This window comes from Gouania willdenowi, chromosome 10, assembly GCF_900634775.1.
Source record: "Gouania willdenowi chromosome 10, fGouWil2.1, whole genome shotgun sequence".
Lineage (NCBI taxonomy): Eukaryota > Metazoa > Chordata > Actinopteri > Blenniiformes > Gobiesocidae > Gouania > Gouania willdenowi.
In genome coordinates, this window is record NC_041053.1 from 9,641,572 (window position 1) to 9,663,634 (window position 22,063).

General features: G+C 38.7%; 1 protein-coding gene across 1 annotated transcript in view; it reads left to right on the forward strand.

The window, feature by feature from the left end:
* dnd1 (DND microRNA-mediated repression inhibitor 1) overlaps positions 1 to 22,063 on the forward strand; it is a 46,148-nt gene that overhangs the window by 17,555 nt on the left and 6,530 nt on the right. The window contains exon 4 of the mRNA XM_028459765.1: positions 7,246 to 7,381. Within this exon, the coding sequence (XP_028315566.1) occupies positions 7,246 to 7,381 (136 nt within the window). The remainder of the gene's footprint in view (positions 1 to 7,245; positions 7,382 to 22,063) is intronic.

Below are 22,063 nucleotides of genomic sequence, written 5' to 3' on the forward strand. Positions count from 1 at the left end.
TTCATATGTTAGCGCTGTGTGCTCGTTTTAGATCCTTGATGATATGGCCTACGTGATTTAATTTAAGTCTAAAGTTTTCATTTGTCATTTAATTTTGCCGTTTTTGTCTCAAAAAAGACTGTATTAAAATGCATTTCGTGACGTTAGCTTGGCGCTAGCGTGAGCTCGGTGCTTGTGTTAGCTCACTTGTTAGGGTTCTGCAGGTTCATCATCTTCATTTTCATCTCGCTCCACTGGGTCAGACTCTGGCTCGAACATGTAAGGCTGGATGGACAAGTATTCCGTTGTTGACATTTTGTAAATAACCTCTGAATAAAAAGTTTATGCAGCTCTACATAGCCGTATCTCTTCTGTCAAACTACAAAAATGGCCGAGCAGGGTGGAGTTGAACCGACATTTGCATTTAAAGAGACCGCACCAAAACGAGTTGTTCTTAGAAGCACATCAGAAAAGGGGTAGAAAAGGGGTCTGGGGAGCTATAATAATGAGGAATTCAGACCCAAGCAGTGCAGTTCCGCTTTATATAGACCACAACTGTATGATTTATATCTAAAAAGGAAGGATTTAAAACCATGATATGTCCCTTTAAACCTGCTGCTTTTCTCACAGAGCACAGCAGCGCTACATGAGAAACGGACAGAGCTTCACAGACATGGTAAAGTTAAGCGGGCACTGGTCGGCTCCGATTTAGGAGTCAGGGATGATTTGCGTAGTTTTTGGCAGGTTAGACGGTGTTTACGTGGTGTTTGAAGTAGCCAGGATGAGAGGTGGAAGGACATTTCCGCAAAAGAAAAACGTCCTTTTCCTCACGGTGACTGCGTTAAACCTGATTCTGTCCATTTCCGCGTTCAACAGTAGATTCCGTTTTCATAGTTTGATTCCGAGATTCTCTTAACGTGGATTTTGTAGGGCCCTAGTGTAGTTGTTAGCGCACTCAAGAAACTCGCTGCTGCTCATACAAGCGTGTGTCCTGTAACCATCTCTGATTGGCCAGCAGCCCAGGAAGGCAATTGTGATTGGTGAACATACAGTGGTACGGAAAGTATTCAGACCCCTTTAAAATTTTTACTTTTTGTTTCATTGCCGCTATTTGCTCAAATCAAAAAACTTAATTTTATTTCTCATTAATTTACCAATTTTCAGTAATGACTTTTGAAACTGTAATGTATTGTTTCTGTTCTGAAGTCTCCTTCAGTGTTGGGCAAGTTACTTTAAATTAGTAACTTAGTCACAGTTACAAGTTAGTTCTTTCAAAAGTAACTCAGTTACTTTGTTACTCATTCAAGAAAACGAGTTACGAGTGAAAGTAACTATTTTTTTTTACTCTAAATTCTCTTAATAATGTGTTGGCTCCCTAACTGGATAACCAGGGAGGCTGGCAGTCCTCTGGCTTGCTTACATGCAAGTCTTATCCTACCACAAGCGCATTGCATCACCTAGCGACCTGAACGTGCAATGGCAGTGTAGTCGTGTTAGTGCAAGTGAATAATGAGACGAATTAAATTAAATTAAAAATGATAATGTATGTTTTCCTCTCATTTGTTTTATCCTACTGTTTTAATTTATTTCTATTGTTTCCAACCCTCTACAAATGCACACTCATTATTTTACTGTTGTGGCATAGTGCTCGATAAAACAACTGTAAAATTTTATCATTGTACCCAGTATAACTACGATGAAGCAGTGGATCAACAAAACACAACATGCAGTATGTTGAAACTTTTGATAGGCATATTTATTGTAGCCATTGAAACGGATAGAAAGTATACTTTTGGCAGTGCAAACATTAAAGTCTGCCTCAGACCATTTAGCTGTAGGAATCAATAATGCGCATCAGCGAAAAACCCAGAGCTACAGGACAAAGCAGCACATAAAAAGTGCTGCCGATCATAAGGTGTACTAACATGCAGCTGAAATCATACCTGCTCCGGTGATCAGCGAGCGACACAAGATAGGAAACCGGGAAGCTGACAGCACAATGAGGAAATGACACCCAATGTTCCCGTTTTATACTGCCCGCCCAACAAGCAGAGATGGCAAAAGTACCAGATTCCTTACTTGAGTAGAAGTAAAACACCTATGTAAAAAAACGACTTGAGTAAAAGTCAAAAGTACTAATCCAAATATCTACTCAAGTAAAAGCAAAAAGTACTCAAAAGTACTTTTGAAAGTAAAAAGTATTTCTGTTGCATGATTCACTGGCTACAAAGCTATTAAACACAGGATAATTGAAAAAAAAAAAGAAAAACCTACAGATAACATCTGACTTCATAAAATGAAAAAGAAAGAACCCCACAAGTTTTACTCTAACATTACTGCTGTTAACAGTACTGGTTACCCTTTTTAATCATTTTAACAGTAGCAGCACCTACCTAAAATAATTAACTCAGACAATGTTTGTATCCATAAGAACATGGACATGAATAGCAATAATGTCTGCGCTGTAAAATGTTAGGTACTCAAATGAGCACTAACACACTTGGATGTGGTGCTCATTTTAATATTTCCAGTGCTCATGAGCATTTCATGTCCTTCTCTGACGTCACCTGGCTTGTTACTAATAGTGCTGTGCAGCCCTAATAGCGTTATTTGTTTAGCTTAGTAGCGGTGTGCACCACTGAGAGATGTTTCATTAGATTACAATAATTTACGTATAAAGATGATACTTCTATTCTACTATTTTTTTCTTTTTACAGCAGCAGGTTGTAGTGATTGTACTTCCACGCTGTAAACACCAGTTTTAAATCAACAGACTGCTCCAGGCTCCACATTGTTGCTTCTTGTCCTCTCACTGTCAGCACAGGCTTAGTAACAACGTTCACTTACCTAAACTCTGTCACTGATTGGCTTATTATGGAATTTCACTCTACCTTTAGCCAATTATCATTACTTGTATGTCCATGTAAGCCCTCCCCCTTCCCTTATTTTCAGCTTCTGTCTTATCCTGGCTGAGTGAGCGGCTGGCTCAAAACAGTTGATGCGCATTGGTGCAATTTGTGCCAAAACATTAAAAGAAATTATAGGCTGATAGGCTGTATATACAAAGTAACACGTAAGGAGTAGAAATTACTAATATTTATGTTGAAAATGTAACTGATTAAAAGTAAAAAGTCAACAGAGAAATAAATGCTTCTGAAAGTACAAAGTACCTGAAAAATCTACTTAAGTAATGAAGTATTTGTGCTTCGTCACTTGCCATCTCTGCCAACAAGGAGACCAATCAGAGGGGATTGGCCTGCAGACACCGTAGTGCTGCTACACTGAGTTGTGCACGTGAAGAAATGATTAAAAAGCCTTTTCAAATCGCAGTAATGATAAACACGTTACTGATTTTGACAAAGTAATTAGTTACAGTACCGTTACCGCAAAAGTAACATAGTTACTGTAAAGCGTTAACGCGTTAGTTAAGAACGCGTTAGTTAAAAACATGTTACTTGAGAACGCGTTACTTAATAAAGCAGTAGTCCCAACACTGGTCTTCTTAACATCATCACCACACCAATGACAACGTCATAATCAGAGACGTGCTTCTCAACTTTAAAGAGGATAAAATATTTTCATAAGAATATTATGGCATAAGATGGCCTCAATGCTCTGGCTATGCTCTCAATAGAAAACTAAAAAAAAAACAGTCATTGAGAAATGATCCATTCAAAAAGACAGAGAGCAAATAACTAATGTCCATCTCTCCACTCACTCGTCATATTTGAAACACGAACATCACTCACTCACTCATTCACACTGATCACGTGTATAGATTCAGCTGATCATACCCTTTGAGTGCTGTTGATTATTGTATTTGATACCTTTCATTTCTAAAGCATGCATGGAGCATTATACAATTGAAAATGGTTTACATTGAGGCAAAAAAGTATCTCGTCAGCCACCAATTGTGCATGTACTCCCACTTAAAAAGATGAGAGGCCTGTAATTTTCATCATCAGTATACCTCAACTATGAGAGACAAAATGAGAAAAAAAAATCCAGATTGTAGGATTTTTAATGAATTAATTGGTAAATCTCTCAGTAAAATAAGTATTTGATCACCTACAAACAAGCAAGATTTCTGGCTCTCACGGACCTGTAACTTCTTTAAGAGGCTCCTCTGTCCTCCACTCGTTACCTGTATTAATGGCACTTGTTTGAACTCATTATCAGTATAAAAGTATAAAACCAAAGAGCTGTCAAAGGACACCAGAAACAAAATTGTAGACCTGCACCAGGCTGGGAAGACTGCTATAGGTAAGCAGCTTGGTGTGAAGAAATCAACTGTGGGAGCAATTATTAAAAAATGGAAGACATACAAGACCACTGATAATCTCCCTCAATCTGGGGCTCCACGCAAGATCTCACCCCGTGGGGTCAAAACGATAACAAGAACGGTGAGCAAAAATCCCAGAACCACTCAGGGGGACCTCGTGAATAACCTGCAGAGAGCTGGGACCAAAGTAACAAAAGGCTACCATCAGTAACACACTACACCACCAGGGACTCAAATCCTGCAGTGCTAAACGTATCCCCCTGCTTAAGCCAGTACATGTTCGGGCCCGTCTGAAATTTGCTAGAGAGCATTTGGATCCAGAAGAGGATTGGGCGAATGTCATGTGGGTAGATAAAACCAAAATAGAACTTTTTGGTAAAAACTCAACTCGACGTGTTTGGAGGAGAAAAAATGCTGAGTTGCATCCAAAGGACACCATACCTACTGTAAAGCATGGGGGTGGTAACATCATGCCTGGGGGCTGTTTCTCTGCAAAGGGACCAGGACGACTGATCCGTGTAAAGGAAAAAATGAATGGGGCCATGTGTCGTGATATTTTGAGTGAAAACCTTCTTCCATCAGCAAGGGCATTGAAGATGAAATGTGGCTGGGTCTTTCAGCATGACAATGATCCCAAACACCGCACAGGCAACGAAGGAGTGGCTTTGTAAGAAGCATTTCAAGGTCCTGGAGTGGCCGAGCCAGTCTCCAGATCTCAACCCCATAGAAAATCTTTGGAGGGAGTTGAAAGTCTGTGTTGTCCAGTGACAGCCCCAAAACATCACTGCTCTAGAGGAGATCTGTACGGTGGCTGGGAAGTGTCAGGTGAATGCATTTACAGAAACGAACACAAATGCAAACAGGTCACACTTCCGTTGTGGCCATTTTGCATTCGTGTTGTGACCTTTTTGCATTTGTGTTCATTTCTTTAAATGCATTCACCTGACACTTCCCGGCCACCGTAGATCTGCATGGAGGAATGGGCCAAAATACCAGCAACAATGTGTGGAAAACTTGTGAAGACTTACAGAAAACCTTTGACCTCTGTCATTGTGAACAAAGCTTACATTACAAAGTATTGAGATGAACTTTTGTTATTGACCAGATACTTATTTTCCACCATAATTTGCAAATAAATTCATTAAAAATTCTGCATTTTCTTTCTCATTTTGTCTCTCATAGTTGAGGTATACCTGTGATGAAAATTGCAGGCCTCTCATCTTTTTAAGTGGGAGTACTTGCACAATTGGTGGCTGACTAGATACTTTTTTGCCCCAATGTAAACCATTTTCAATTGTATAATGCTCCATGCATGCTTTAGAAATGAAAGGTATCAAATACAATAATCAACAACACTCAAAGGGTATGATCAGCTGAATCTATACACGTGATCAGTGTGAATGAGTGAGTGATGTTCGTGTTTCAAATATGACGAGTGAGTGGAGAGATGGACATTAGTTTTTAAGTGGAAGAACTTGCACAATTGGTGGCTGACTAAATATTTTTTTGCCCCACTGTACTTATCTGTGGAACTGGTGATTTTGAGAAGAAGGTTAAATCAATACTGTTAAATTATAGTTGACGTTTGACTGTTGATTTGAATTCTTATATTGGAGAAATGTATCGTCACATGATCAGCCCCAACTTTGGGTTATTTTATTACTCGCAAATACTGAAATTCCTTTACCTGAGGTCATTGTAGCTTGCCTCTGTGTCTTATAATAATTTGTTTATTACTAGGGATGTAACAATTCACTCAACTCCCGATACGATTCGATTCACGATACTGGATTCACGATACGATTCTCTCACGATTTATTTTACAAAATGGGACTGTAGTCAAATGATGACTGAAAAATATTGGGAAAAAACTAGAAAATACTGTATTATTTTCCTTTTATTTTTCATTGTCAAAAGAATTCCTTGATAAACTATTCAAAACAATGCAATTTAACTAAAAATAAATCTTGAATGAAATAAATCAAAGGAATAATACAAATGAAGAAGTATGTTAATTTCAATTCTGGTTCTATAGTAAACAATGAAAAACTGCATAATAGTTCTTTTTCTTTTTAAAAGTGCAACTGAAAATGTATTTTGTGCCTTAACAATTGGACTTAAAAAAAAAAAACAGTCATTACACTGATTTACGTCAGATATTTGTTTGGTAACCCAGTGGTCGGTTGGCATGTAGAAATTCTTGCAGTGAAGAAGAGATGCTATGCGCTAGCAGGCAGAGCTAATAGAAAAACGTGACTTTTACAGATATTCACGTAATATTACAGATATTCTTTCGGCGATATAGGGGTAAGGAATCATTTATGAATATGTTTAAGAGTAGGAGGTGGCCAGAAAGAAAGAAGTAGCAGATTCCGCCCGCCACGTACACTGCTGGACAAGAGAAGGGATAAATATATAGCCCTCTGCTGTTTAAAAAAAGTACTGCGCTTCAATTTCCAAAGTATCGATGTCAATCGTGATACCTATTAATCGATTTTTAACTGCCTTACGATTAATCGTTACATCCCTATTTATTAGTTTTACATTAGTAACATAAAAAATATATAAAAATCATTGCATCAGAAAAAAACATTTTGAAAACATATTAATCATGAACACATTTCTCATGTTCTACATTTTTTATTTTTTACCTTCAAAATACAATAATATATATCCATTGTCTTGTTGAAATGACATGGAATGACCCAGATATTCTAGTTGGCTGTTAAGTTGGTTACAAACCAGTGTGACTAATGATGTAAAACTCCTTGAAACCAAATATATTCTGACACAACTGACAAAATGCACAGCTAAACAATAATCGGGACGCATGGGTTGGTTCTTTTTTTAAATATTTAGTTCACAAACAAAAGTGTTGACAGTTTAAAGACCAAAGTAAAGATTTTGGACAGTAATCTCAGCAGGTGTTGTGTTTATCTTTTATACACAGTGAGGTGATGATCTTTGACCTTCCGTCTCCCCAGGTGTTGCACACTCTGGCGGAGGGAGTTGAGAGGGTGGTCTTTCGTCCTCCTGAGCCTGGAACAAAGGGCCTGTCTGCCATTGTGGCCTTTTCCTCCCACTACACTGCCTCCATGGCCAAGAAAGTTTTGGTGGAAGGTAGGAGAGCTTCTTCTGATCACTCTCAAGTCCAGGGACCTAAGTAGAACTTTTAAATCTGACTACACTGAGTTATCAAATAATGTCCAAATATTCATTATATGGACCAAAGTATTTACTTGTCTCTTCTCACACACAGAAACTTCACTACCTTTGCAGCTATGACATACGGAGCCCCAGACATGACTTGGTAAAAAAAAAAAAAAAAAAAAATTTGGGGCCACGAAATGCTAATTAATAATATTAATATTGTTCCCGATAGTTAGCGTTACTTGTTGCTGTAGCAACGGCAGATGCAGTCAAAGAGGAGCATTTGCTGAGCTGCCCTCGTTGATTCTGTGCTGCGAGTGTGTGTGTAGCTCTGTGTGTACAGATGTGTCACTTGTATAAAACACCAGACTTTTTGATGAAAAGTGAACTCACCACAGCTGTTGGAAACAGGAAGTTATGCGTTTTTGAATGTTCATTTGTACATTTGTTCGTATTTTATAATTTACAATCTGTTCTATAATTTCATAGAACAATGAACACGTGTACAATATGTCTCGTTTAAAAAAAAAAAAAGAAGAAATACTTTAAGTTGCCTCAACAGGGTACCGATCCTATGTGATTGAGAAAAAAATTAAGTAATAAGTTTATAGACCTTTAACACAACGTACATATTTTGGAAATACGCAATTGTTGTGGAAACCTACTTCCTGTTGCGGTCAGGGCAATGGGTAAACAAGCAACGAGCAAGTGTTCTTGTAGCGTACCGGGCTGTTCTTGTAATACCCAAAAGCAGCCTTATCTATCTTTCCACCCTTCCTTGTTAACGGTGAAGCTAGACGAAAATGGGTTCAGGCTATTTGGTGCTGGTGGCTGGTGACGTGCTGACGTGGTGACATATCGATCATTTCCTGTTTACGCTCTACCGCTGCTTGCAGCGCTCTACTATTGTGTTCTGCTAACTCTAATCAAACTTGTTGTCATTGATATTTTAGCCTTGAAAACACTTGTTTTAATTTTTTACCGTACAGTTAAACGTATGAAGGTTAAGTAAAAAGCAATCTTGCCTCTTATAGGCAGTGTAATCTCCTTTAAACTTCCTTTTGTCCTTAGCTTAGCTTAGCTTAAATTTAGCACCTATGGCTTCTCTCTCCTCCCCTCCGCTCTCCTGCCCGGTGTGTCAGATGTTTAGTTACTCCTCGTCCTCCTTTAGGGACAATGGTAGTTGCATAAAGTGTAGCGTACTGTAAGATATGGAGGCGAGGATCAACAATCTGGAGAAGCGGTTCCGCACCCCCGATACCAAAACCGAAGCTAGCAAGCAGGACCTAGCCGGTGCGGACCGTGCTAGCTCTAGCTTAGCCTCCCCCCCGGCCAGCAATGATTGGGTTACTGTCCGTGGTAAGCATAGTCGAAGGTCAAAAAGCCGCTCGGGACACCACCATGTTCACGTCTCAAACAGGTTCTCCCCCCTCCGTGAGGACAACACACTCACCGGGGAACAAACTCTGATAATTGGCGACTCCATAGTGAGAAACGTGAAGCTAGCGATGTCAGCGGGCATCGTGAGGTGCATCCCAGGGTCCAGAGCGGGCGACATAGAATCAAATCTAAAGTTGCTGGTAAAGAGTGTCGTGGTTTTCCCAGGTGGAGATGTGAACGATGAAAAAGATGTAGTGTGGAAAAAAGGGATCGTAGAAACTGGCTTGCATAATAACACAAAGTTTATTAACACAAGCAGAATCAAAAGAACAGGGCTGAGGCAGAAGCCCTGTGAGAGCAGTTGGGGTCAGATTTACTCTGAAGAATCTTAGCCAAGAAAGGCCTATATGACTTGAGACCAACGGGAGGAGTCTAAGGCTTTAGCCTTAGAACAAAGAAAGAAAGCCACAAACTTTCACACCTCAACAAATGGAGGAAGTACCAACCTGGGAACAAGAAACTTTCAGGGTTCACAAATTAATCAACATCCAACAGTCGAGTTACAGAGATAACGGCGGGGGTCACAAATAAAGCCATCTGTTGACATCTTATACTCAGCTTGAAGTGAAGAGGTATATTGCATAGAATGAATAACACTTGTAGTTGACAATGGGTGATATGAATGAGAACATTCTGTTGGTTCTTGAATTATCTGAAGAGTGGCATTGAACAAACTATATTTGCAATCTAGATTTCTGCAAGAACCATTCCAATAATCCTTCATTTGTGACTTTTCAAACAAATACATATTCTTTGATCTCATTTTGAGGGGGAAACAAACAGCTGGTATTCTTCCAACATCCTGAGTCACCTTTGGGGGTGATAAAATCCCCTGGGCTCCGCATGGGTTCGGAGCCCAGAGTTTGAAAACTTAGCAAGTAAACATTGATTGATTGTTTAATGTAACAAAGAGGTGAGAACAGGAACGAACCTGTTCTTTGATCCTACTGTTCCTTTGCTTGGCCAGGAAGGGGAAAGTGTCCCCCCTTGGTCCACATTTACACTTCACAGAGAGAGACAACCTTCTGTCTCCCATGCTGAGGCTAGTATAGTATTTCAGCCAAAGTTTAATTTAGATGATTTAATTTCCTACACATGTGAAACAGTCAATACACCTCATTCCCCCCTTTTCGAGGCACCAAGTCTCGAAAAAACAAAGATAACAAAGCATGTTATAAATAGTCTTAAAGGTTATGACAACCCCTTATCATGTTTAGCCTTAATCATACTGTAAAATTTCCAAATGTGAAAAGGATCCTTTCAAATATCATCTTCTGCCAATTTTAATAAATCTCTAACCAATCAAAAAATGAGAAAACTAGTATTATGTAATTAATGCCTTATTTTATCTTATATTTATCAGTCTTTAACTCCAAGTCTATAGACTTACTTAACTGTAATTTAGTTGATTTGTTTTTACTCGAAAAGAAAAACATAAATATCTAAATGTCTACGTGCATCTACATAAAGTACACACATTGAGAACCTCAGAAACAAACAAAAGGTTGCCCACTGTGAGGTCTGGTCGACCCATCGCACCTCACAGTAAGCCTTTCCTTGCCTAAGCCCCACTGGCCCTTCAAATAAAAACCGGAAAAAAAATCACAATACCTGAGGTCCCAACATAAGCACTTTAAACTATCTAGCTAAATCTAAAATGTGTATTCGTTAAAATACCTAGTCTAAAGTAGAAATCATTAATGAGGTAGAATACATTGTAATAAACATATTCCAATACAATAAACATCACAAACATGTAGGACACATATGAAAACATTGGACAATTGTTGTTGTTGATATTCCTTTGGCAGCATCAACTTATCGTTCAGTATCACAGTTCATGACGGCTTCTTTGGGGGAATTGCCATCCATGTCTTTGTCCTTCAGTGTCCATAACTGGAGTGTCCATGTTTGAGGTGTCCATGTTCATATAGGCAGGTAGAATCATCTAGCCCCATCACTCCCACACTTGTTCTGGAAGGTAAAAAACATCTGACCAGTATCTTGCACAAACATTAAACACCACATGATAGCTAAATTCTAATTTTTCTTTGTTGTTTTTATTTTTTATTTTTTCCCTATCTTTTGTGATTAATGTTTAACACTCAATGCCTAATTAATGCATTATTAATACGTGATTCCATTTTCCCTTTCCGTTCCCCCCTTTAACCAAGAAACCACTTGGTTAAAATATCGTTCAGGGAATGGTGTAATCAATCAAAATGGATAAGTCTCCACTATCTCATCAACCACTACTGTCACCTCCTCATCTGTATCATAGCTTTAGGAGAGGTCAGTACCAATGTACAACAACAGAAAATCACACAAAGTGATAAAATAGCAGCTCCCAGAACCTACAATATCTTCATAATATTCAAGAATATACAAAAACTGTCATTCCACTAGCGAAGAACAACTGTAGTGATGTGAACTTTTGCATGTGAACAGGCGATCAGCTATTTCCACCAAATTATCAGAATTGTGTTTGCTTTGTAAGAATCCACAGCCATGTCACCAATCGTGATTGGCAATATGCCAGCAAAGGTTCAGGTATTAATCGGAAATTGAATTCCACGTGCTTGGAGTTGGAATTTTCACTAAACCGGACCCTTTATCCCAGTAATTTCTCTAACGGAGTGAGTTATTTGCCAATACCACATATTTCTGCTTATCCATGTATCTAAAATTTGCAACACTGAGGCATCAAATCCCAGGTTTTCAACTTTTTCCGCTTTCTTATGGCGCGAAAATCCTGAGACATTTTTTTCTGGTGTCAAATCTCCGTCCGAATACTCATCTGGTGATGTATTCACAGTATCTGTCTCACCGCAGTCGTTATCAGTCTCCTCATCTAATGGTTCTTAAAAACTGTCCTCAATATTATTCAACCTAATGTTCAATCGTTCAATAGCCTGTTGAGTTGTATTTATAGACTATAATGAATTGGGATGTAATGTCTGGTATTGTTATTGTACCTTCAGGCTCTATAGGCACTGAAGAAGTTGCCATTGTTATTTGTTGTGGAACTCATTTCCACAGCTGCACTTGTATGATTATCAGAAATTATAGAATTAGCTGTTGTCATCACTGTTATTGTAACATTCTTATCTATCACTGTTGTATTTGTAGAAACTATATTTGATGCAATAATACCACTAGCTATAGTCCTAGCTAGAATAGTGGACATTTTTTCTGTTCTACCGTCATTATTGATCTAACTAATTGCTATTGACCTTTTTTCTTTGGAATTCACTTAAACGACATATCACTAATGCTAGTGGAAGTACCTCAACCCCATTAAAACCTGTGTGCTAACAGATTTCAACAATGCAGTTTTTTAGCACAACATTCATTTATTCACACCTTGGCTTTGTGGGTGATAGACAGCTCCTAAACGTTGTTTGATTCCTAATTTTCTTCCTAAAATTAACCTTACTGTTTTATCCACAAATTCTTTCCTGTTGTCTGAAGATATGCGATCGGGTAAACCCCATCTACTTCTAATTTCGCGACACAAAAACTTAGCAACAGACTGAGCATCTTTACGTTTGCTTGGACATGTTTCAGACCATTGTGAAAATCTATTCACAACTGGTTTTATCATGTCAACATAATCTATAACCAAAACCCCACACACTTTTGCAATTTTTCTCCTAACTTCTCCCTTTGCCACATGGGCTAACCCATGGGCTTCCTGAATCATTAGGCCCAGTAGGTCTGAAGGCACTACCATCAGTCCTTCCTGATTTCTTAACATGTCCTGTTTGTGAGCTGCACACTTAGCTATAGCTATTTCTTTTGGTTTTATCATTGCATGCAATAATTTCAATACCTGTGTATGATGTTGGATCTGAGAACCATCTGTTTTCTTAAACCCGCAATTTTCCACACAATCATGTGGTTCCCCATCTTCTGGAGTTGGCAAATTTTCAGCCGAATTTACCGTAGCGCATCTCACTAAGGTAATATCTTCCTGCTCTAAAAGTCTGTGATATCAATAAATGACATCATTTCCCTAACTGTTCTAGGTTTTAGTGCTGTATATAACTTTCAGAGATGTTTCTATGTACATGAGTTATCATCTGACCTAGACAAACTACTAATCGTTAATGTTTATCTTCATAGCTGCTCCTTGTGGTGACGAAGTCAGCTCAACATGTTTGGGTTGATTACTCAATCATTGTTCTGGATTTGCTTGGTCTGTGTTCTTGAAATATTTGAGTGTGCAATGATGTGGATACTCTGGTAGCTTTGCGTTAGGCATGTTTCCCACGATGGACTCTTCCCACATAGTAGCTGATTGTAGCGGTTCTGGATCTGGATCTCCAATCCAGTATACTGACGAGGTCTCTGATTTTTGTAGCAGAGCTTGATTGGGTTTTGTGAGAGGAATCAGCTGTTTCATGTCCTCATACCCCTATTGTCCTGCTAGTTGTCCAGACATGGGAAGCTGTATAGCGTCCTTTGGCCGAATACAGGTGAAAGCAGCTTCACAATCAGTCATAACTTCCAATGGTTGAGTGTTTATTTTTCACCTCTATTGTTGATTCTTGCTTCGGCCCTGACTCTACCAGCTGGCACCTTTAGAAACCAGGTACCGGGCCCCTGAATGGGTTTACCGGTCCCCTGATTTGCTGCTGTTGACCTCTGTAGCCTCCTCTGAAGCTATTCCTGAAACCTCCTCTGAAGTTTCCTCTGAAGCTTCCTCTTCCAAAGTTTGCTTGGCCTCTTCCTCTTCCCATTTGTGGTTGATCACACGATGGCTGTTGGAAAGAGGCAATGGGAACCTCAGGTGGCTGTTGCTGAAACTGTTGTTGTAGTTGTGGTTGCACTTGAGTCGGTTGTGGCTGACTCTGCATGACAAATGCTTGGTTCCCTTCTTTCTTCTTATCATCGATCAACTGTATTTGGGTGAGTTTTCGGAGAGTATCTTGATCTTGTTCCTTTTTCCGATACACTTCCACCTGATGTGCGATGTGATCTGTATATACGCCTTTGGTCAGGCTTCCAAGACCAAACACTTCAGCCAATTTGCTCCTCACTGTCAGGGGTAGTCCTTTCTGGATTTTGGCTCTTAAAATTGATTTCTCCATCTGGTTCAATTCGGGATCATTTCCTGTGACGTTTCTCCACATTTGATGAGCTCTCGACACATATGCTCTCGGGTTCTCTTGGTGGCTAAGTGGCTCAATGAAGATGTTGTCAGGATGCACATTTGTTGGAAAAAATCCTCTCAAGGTTCTCCACATCCGTCCTCGACTTGCAGCAAACCGTTCTTGATCATTGACAGACGTCTCCACATATCTCTTTAGGCCTGCTGTTTGCAGAATCTCTTTCATTGCTGGAACTCCAATAAGGCTGGCCAAAAGTCTCTTAATATCTCCCATCGCTGGCTGTGTTCCCACCAGAACCTCTTCCAGCTTTGAGATCCAGGGGTGTGCACCATCTTGAAGCGTCGGTAATTTTCCGAGTATGTCAGACATGTCAGTATTCTGCCAAGGCTTGTACTCCAGATTTTGTCCAGATTTTGTGATTAGTATCACAGGGCACATTTTGTTGTCTTTCTTTTCTGTTTTTGGACGTAGTGCATATTTCCAGGTGTCTGACTTTTGAGACTTTTTCTTCTCTTTGTTGCGTAAACTCCACTGGAGAAAATTTTCTCCTTCCACTTCCTCTTCACTTTCATCTTCTTCACTTTTGTCTTCACTTTCATGTCTTTCACTTTCATCTTCACTCTCATTTTCACTCGTGTTGTCTTTCTCTGACATTAATTGCTTTGTTGATTGATCTCCTCTTCTTTCTGCTTTTGCCAATATTCGTAAACGTACTTCTCTTTCATATGGTGGTGGCTTCTTTGCTGATGTTGCCTGAGAGAAAGATACGTTGGTTTTCTTTGTCAACTTGCTCGTGGTCTTCTCCTTTTTCTTAATGTCTTGTGTGCTTTGCATCTTTTTGTCATTTGCCAGTTTAGATAAACTTTGCCCTACGATCTCAAAGAGTTGCAGTATGCCTAATTCAATTTGTCTTTTTTCTTCACTTCGTTTCTTTCCCTTTTTTCCTCTGACTTGCTCTATAAGTAGACACTAGGACTTGTAAGGTGTTAACTACATCTGGATTAAAAGTACCCTCAACTGACCATGGCTGTGTAATGTAAGGACTCGTCATTATAAAGAACTTCTCTTAATTTTTCCTTTACTATAAATCTAATGTCGAACGAAAAATTGTGTGCTATACGAAATCTATGGTCACTGAACTTTGCCAACTGCAGAAGAAGTGATGTGAGAATAAATCCACCCGAATCGTAATGATATAATTGATCAAACCTTAAATCATCTCCAAAACTGGAATGATATCAATATCCCCAATCAAAGTAAAGTTAAGCACAGATACTGAAATTATTATTCACCATATTCACTTGATAGTTTAAACAGATTAGCTAACTTGCAGATAACTAATCAAATTAATAATACTAAATTGTCAAAGCCAATCAATCAATGAGTTATTGTTAATCAATGATGTTCAATAAAGTAAACAAATTCAATATTCAGTCCACTGCCAAGTCCTTTCATGTATCATAGATACCACTGTGAAGCCATATATAAGTGAATAAATTGTGTTATTATTGTTTGTGTGAGGTAATGTGTTGCTATAAATGTGTAAAAAATAAACCAAAACAAATGTTCTATTTGAGTAATATCATGAATAAACGCACCAGTTTCTCTCGACTGGAATTCAGGTATCGTGTCACCCACAAAGTCAAAACCACCAGGTGTGTTTCAGTATCTTAGGAGTTGTGATTCAGGCACTCATCTTCTCAACTCCTTATGTAAAAAATAAAAATAAATATTCAGTTTCATAACAAGTCATCACCATTTTTAAAGCTGTAAATCCAAAACTAAAAAATGAAACCTTTAAAAAATTCTGTAAATCTTACTCATATTTCAAGCTTATGGAACAATTATAATTATGATTAATTATAATGTATAAATATTAAAGAATAAACTGTATTTAAACGAATGAGTAATTTCTATATAAGTGTTAACTTCATGACACCAGCAGAAAGCAACAATGTTCCACTAAAGCATGCAGTTTCCCATATGTACCGCTAGAGGCAGTATTTAACTTTAAAGTAAAAATTGTGCAGTTCACCATCTCTTTAGCTAGATGGCGCCACAACTGATCATCCTCCCCCCTTTGGGCGGACCACAGTCCGTCCACTCCATGACGTAACTTGTAGCTCCGCCTCTCAAAAACAAACAAACGTCCAGTAGCAACGTTAACAACGAAGAGTTAACATCACGGGAACTCAAACAGACGCCAAAAACAACGGGGAAACAAATCGACACAACACATTCACTTTATACCGGAGTGAACTTACAACGAAATTACAACACTAACCAGGACAGCTCAACAAAAAGACACAGTTATTGTAAACATCCACGTCAGAACACGAATAACAAAGTCTCAATAACCAAAACTCACGAACCCGGCGTCCCAGGCCGTATATTTTAATGCATAGTGACACACAGCTAGCAGGCACAAAATACGAGACAGTTAAAACAAAAACAAAACAACATGACATGTTCACAATTATCTTACGTTAACAAATATTCTAATGGTCACATTCAAGCACTTAACCAAGATTCCTGCCCGCCGGAAAATACGGACCAGTTCTTATCACCAAATACACAGTTTACCACTTCGTTCACAACACCCGCAACTTTCTCAGCGGAACCAAATAAACCTAAACAGCTTACACATAAACACACATGACAAACAGAGGCACAAATCACAGAATCACAACAAACGCACAAAAAGAAAGACGCGATCGGTCCGAGACAGTTCACACCGGACGCTGCAGCGGAACGCCGTGAACAAGTCCGAAACCGTAAATACACGTCAGTGGAATAAGGAAATGACAGCGGATAAAACAGATCCATAAACACATAAAACACCCCTGAAAAATAACATAATTCAGCAAACAATGCCATCGAACGGCAAAGCAAATAATCGATCACATAATTGAGAAAAACCACACGTTAATCCAACCAGATTGCTATTTAATAATCAAAAGCAGCACCAAACATTATCATTATCATTGTTATTATTGTTATCATTATTATATTTAAATCAGGCTTTTGTCCGGAACGTATTTTACCATAACCAGATGAATACTGATATTGTATGTAATTTAATTCATCCTTATGAATCAATCCAGTAATATAATGCTGTAACACCAACAGCAACATTGAATTAAAGAATGCATGTAACGGCGGCTGATGCCGGCTTCATGTATCAGACAATGCTAAAAGTGTAAAATCTAAATTAAAACCCAGACGTCGGCATGCAGCACAACGCTATTTATTTATTAAGAACTTTAAACCAGAGCGTCAATCGTGGCAACAGTCAGAATCCAAACACACACACACAGCTCCGTCAAACACTAAATAGTAACTTCACCAATAAGTCACAAGTTATATTAAAATCAGTTATAACAGCTATTTCACTACCATTCATTCAACGCATGACAGGGAGAGAACACACACACACGCATTCCCACACACAGACACACCCCCCTGCAGCGTGCAGGAGGAACACAAGGGCAGCCACAGCGGACCGCAGATCAACATAGGGCAAGCGGCCCCAAACAAGGTCGACATCAAAACCAACCTTAAACAGAGCTAAATCATTATTTTTTAATTAAGATATGTTTAACATTATGTTGAAAATATATTCTAGATAATAATCGATCTCAAAAAGCACCAAAGTCTAACAAAAGTCCCCATAATTTATAGGGCTCATATTTCTTAACCAAATCTATCTTATGTAACATTAGGGCTTATATCCAATTACCCTCTTTTGCATTAAATCATATACAATTCAAAACACAACTTACATTTATAAACATGACATACAAATGAACATTAAATTCACACACAAACAGAAAACAGAAAAAACAAATACAATTGACCAGCAGTTATATTCGTTAATTCCTATTGACACACAAAACATCAAAACAGCGCTTTATTCCATAGTGGCTCATTCATTTTCCACCATATTGAGTAAATTCCTGAATCTTTACTCAAAAATAATCATCTTAACTCAACTCATGAATTCATACCATAGTCAAGTCATTTTCATTTTTCTCTCATTTCAACTCAACTCATGAATTCATTCCATAGTCAAGTCATTTTCATTTCCTTTATTTCAACTCAACTCAACTTCATGAATTCATCACATAGTCAAGTTATTCTCATTTCTCTCTCATTACCTTTATTTCAAAATTTAACTTTACCAAATTAAGTGTTAATCCCCTATAGCATATCTCATGATTAAGTGACAAAACCTGCGACAGAGACTTACAGAATGTAGGAAAAATGGGCCCTTATTCCCAATTCTTGCATGGATATTAAGTCCCAAAACCATAAAATAGCCATTACATCCCTACCATTCCAAACAAAACTATCCTAGCAATTTAGTTCTCTTTTTCTCTTGTTATTGTTGTCATTACCGATAATCCAAAGTCTGTCTCAAGTTAACAACATAATTTAGGCGAAACCCTTTCCACACCTCATCGTTACAAACATCACACAATGCACAAGTTCTTTTAAACTGTACAATATCCATGTTAACACAGTGACCCCAAACACCCATCTCATACTCACCAAGGATGTTGGATGAACTCAGGGACACCATGGCACGGAAGAACAATTGTAGCAGCCGCTGCCCGACAACGCCAAATTTGTCGTGGTTTTCCCAGGTGGAGATGTGAACGATGAAAAAGATGTAGTGTGGAAAAAAGGGATCGTAGAAACTGGCTTGCATAATAACACAAAGTTTATTAACACAAGCAGAATCAAAAGAACAGGGCTGAGGCAGAAGCCCTGTGAGAGCAGTTGGGGTCAGATTTACTCTGAAGAATCTTAGCCAAGAAAGGCCTATATGACTTGAGACCAACGGGAGGAGTCTAAGGCTTTAGCCTTAGAACAAAGAAAGAAAGCCACAAACTTTCACACCTCAACAAATGGAGGAAGTACCAACCTGGGAACAAGAAACTTTCAGGGTTCACAAATTAATCAACATCCAACAGTCGAGTTACAGAGATAACGGCGGGGGTCACAAATAAAGCCATCTGTTGACATCTTATACTCAGCTTGAAGTGAAGAGGTATATTGCATAGAATGAATAACACTTGTAGTTGACAATGGGTGATATGAATGAGAACATTCTGTTGGTTCTTGAATTATCTGAAGAGTGGCATTGAACAAACTATATTTGCAATCTAGATTTCTGCAAGAACCATTCCAATAATCCTTCATTTGTGACTTTTCAAACAAATACATATTCTTTGATCTCATTTTGAGGGGGAAACAAACAGCTGGTATTCTTCCAACATCCTGAGTCACCTTTGGGGGTGATAAAATCCCCTGGGCTCCGCATGGGTTCGGAGCCCAGAGTTTGAAAACTTAGCAAGTAAACATTGATTGATTGTTTAATGTAACAAAGAGGTGAGAACAGGAACGAACCTGTTCTTTGATCCTACTGTTCCTTTGCTTGGCCAGGAAGGGGAAAGTGTCCCCCCTTGGTCCACATTTACACTTCACAGAGAGAGACAACCTTCTGTCTCCCATGCTGAGGCTAGTATAGTATTTCAGCCAAAGTTTAATTTAGATGATTTAATTTCCTACACATGTGAAACAGTCAATACACCTCAAGAGTAACCGTAAGTTTGATAGGATAGTCTTCCATGTCAGCACTAATGACTCCCGACGTTGTCAGTCGGAAGCAACCAAAGTGAACATTGAATCAGTTTGTGCTTATGCTAAAACAATGTCGGACTCCGTGATTTTCTCTGGTCCCTAACCAAATCTGACCAGTGATGACATGTATAGCCGCATGTCATCATTTAACCGCTGGCTATTGAGGTGGTCTCGAGAAAACAAGGTGGGCTTCATTGATAATTGGAGATCCTTCTGGGGAAAACCGAACCTGATAGGAAGAGATGGAATCCACCCTACTTTGGAGGGAGCATCTCTACTATCAGAAAACATGGCACAGTCACTGTTATGACATCTCATGAATGAGACCATGTTACAGAGGTGGAGTCCTCCACGCCCCTCTGCGCTTGCCTTAGGACAGTTTCCCTCCCATTGCTATTATGATAGCTGTGTTCATCGCCATGACAACTGTTGTGATGGTGATGAATATTATTTTATGGAGACGGTGTCTGTCCCCCGACCCAAATTTCACAATGATTTTAACATAAAATCAAATAAAAGAGCTATCAATTATAAAAATCTGAAAAAAATTAAAATCTCAAATCTAGAAACACCAAAACATAAAACCATTAGATGTGCTCTATTAAATATTAGATCACTGAGATCCAAATCTCTACTAGTAAATGACCTTATCTCAGAAAATAACTTTGATTTATTCTGTTTAACTGAAACATGGCTATATCAAGATGAATATGTTAGTTTAAATGAAGCCACTCCTCCCAGTCATTTAAATACTCATATGCCACGAGAAATAGGCCGTGGAGGTGGTGTAGCAGCTATTTATCATTCCTCTCTCCTAATCTATCCTAAACCAAAGGCCAGTTACACTTCCTTTGAAAGCCTGGTTCTAAATTTATCTCATACCGAATCAAAAACCTGCCAGCCAGTCTTATTTGCGATAATTTACCATCCTCCAGGCCCTTATTCTGAATTTCTATCAGAATTCTCTGAGTTTATATCAAACTTAGTCCTCAGTTCTGATAAAATACTGATAGTAGGAGATTTTAATATCTATGTTGACAAAGATAGTGATAGCCTGAGCTCAGCCTTTATGTCCCTAATAGACTCAGTTGGCTTTTTTCAAACTATTAATGAAGCTACTCATCGTTTAAATCATACTCTTGATCTTGTTCTAACATATGGCCTTGATATTAATGAACTAAAAGTCTACCCTGAAAATCCTCTGCTATCAGATCACTTTTTAATATCTTTTAACATTATCCTAGAGGATCTCGCACTGTGCAATAAAATAGTTACGAGTAGAAATCTGTCCAATAGTGCTGTGGCTAAATTTAAATAGGCCATTCCTGCTGCCTTAAACTCAGTGCACCATCCAATAAATAACTATGATATTAATTATAACCCCTCTCAACTGGATCTGCTTGTCGATAGCTCTGCTAGTCTACTAAAATCCACCTTGGACTCAATTGCCCCATTGAGGGAAAAAACTATTAAATGTCAGAGGAAAGCTCCGTGGTTTAGCTCTGAAACTCGCACACTCAAACAAACAACCCGTAAATTAGAGAGAATGTGGCGCTCCAATAAAACAGAGGAGTCACGAATACTCTGGCAAGAAAGCCACAGTAAATACATGACAGCCTTACGACATAGTCGATCTACATACTATTCCTCACTAATTGAAGAAAATAAAAATAATCCGAGGTACCTTTTCAGCACTGTAGCCAGGCTAACACAAAGTCAGAGCTCTATTGAGCCCATAATTCCTCTATCCCTCAGCTGTGAGGACTTTATGACATTTTTTAACGATAAAATTCATAAGATTAGAGATAAAATTAGCCACATCCTGCCTTCACCTGGGCCTGCTGTACCATTAAATGTAAATAGCCCTAACCTAAACTGTTTCACACATATAGGACTTCAGGAACTTAACTCTATTATTTCATCCTCCAAACCATCGACCTGCCTTTCAGATCCGATCCCAACTAAGCTGTTTAAAGAAGTTGTTCCCCTGGTCTGCTCATCTTTGTTGGAGACAATAAATATATCCCTATCAATAGGCTACGTGCCACAGTCCTTTAAAGTAGCTGTAATCAAACCCCTTCTCAAAAAACCTACTCTTGATTCCAGCACTTCAGCAAACTACAGGCCTATATCTAATCTTCCTTTTATTTCAAAGATTCTTGAGAAAGTTGTGGCGGCTCAGCTCTGTGACTTCCTTTAAAACAACAGCCTGTTTGAGGACTTCCAGTCAGGTTTTAGAGCTCAACACAGCACAGAGACTGCTTTAGTTAAAGTAACTAATGATCTACTCTGGGCTTCAGATGAAGGACGACTCTCAGTGCTGGTTTTATTAGATCTTAGTGCAGCTTTTGACACTATAGATCACTATATTCTACTAGAGAGATTAGAGGAATTACTTGGAATCACAGGGACTGCCCTAAACTGGTTTAAGTCCTACGTATCTGATAGGTAC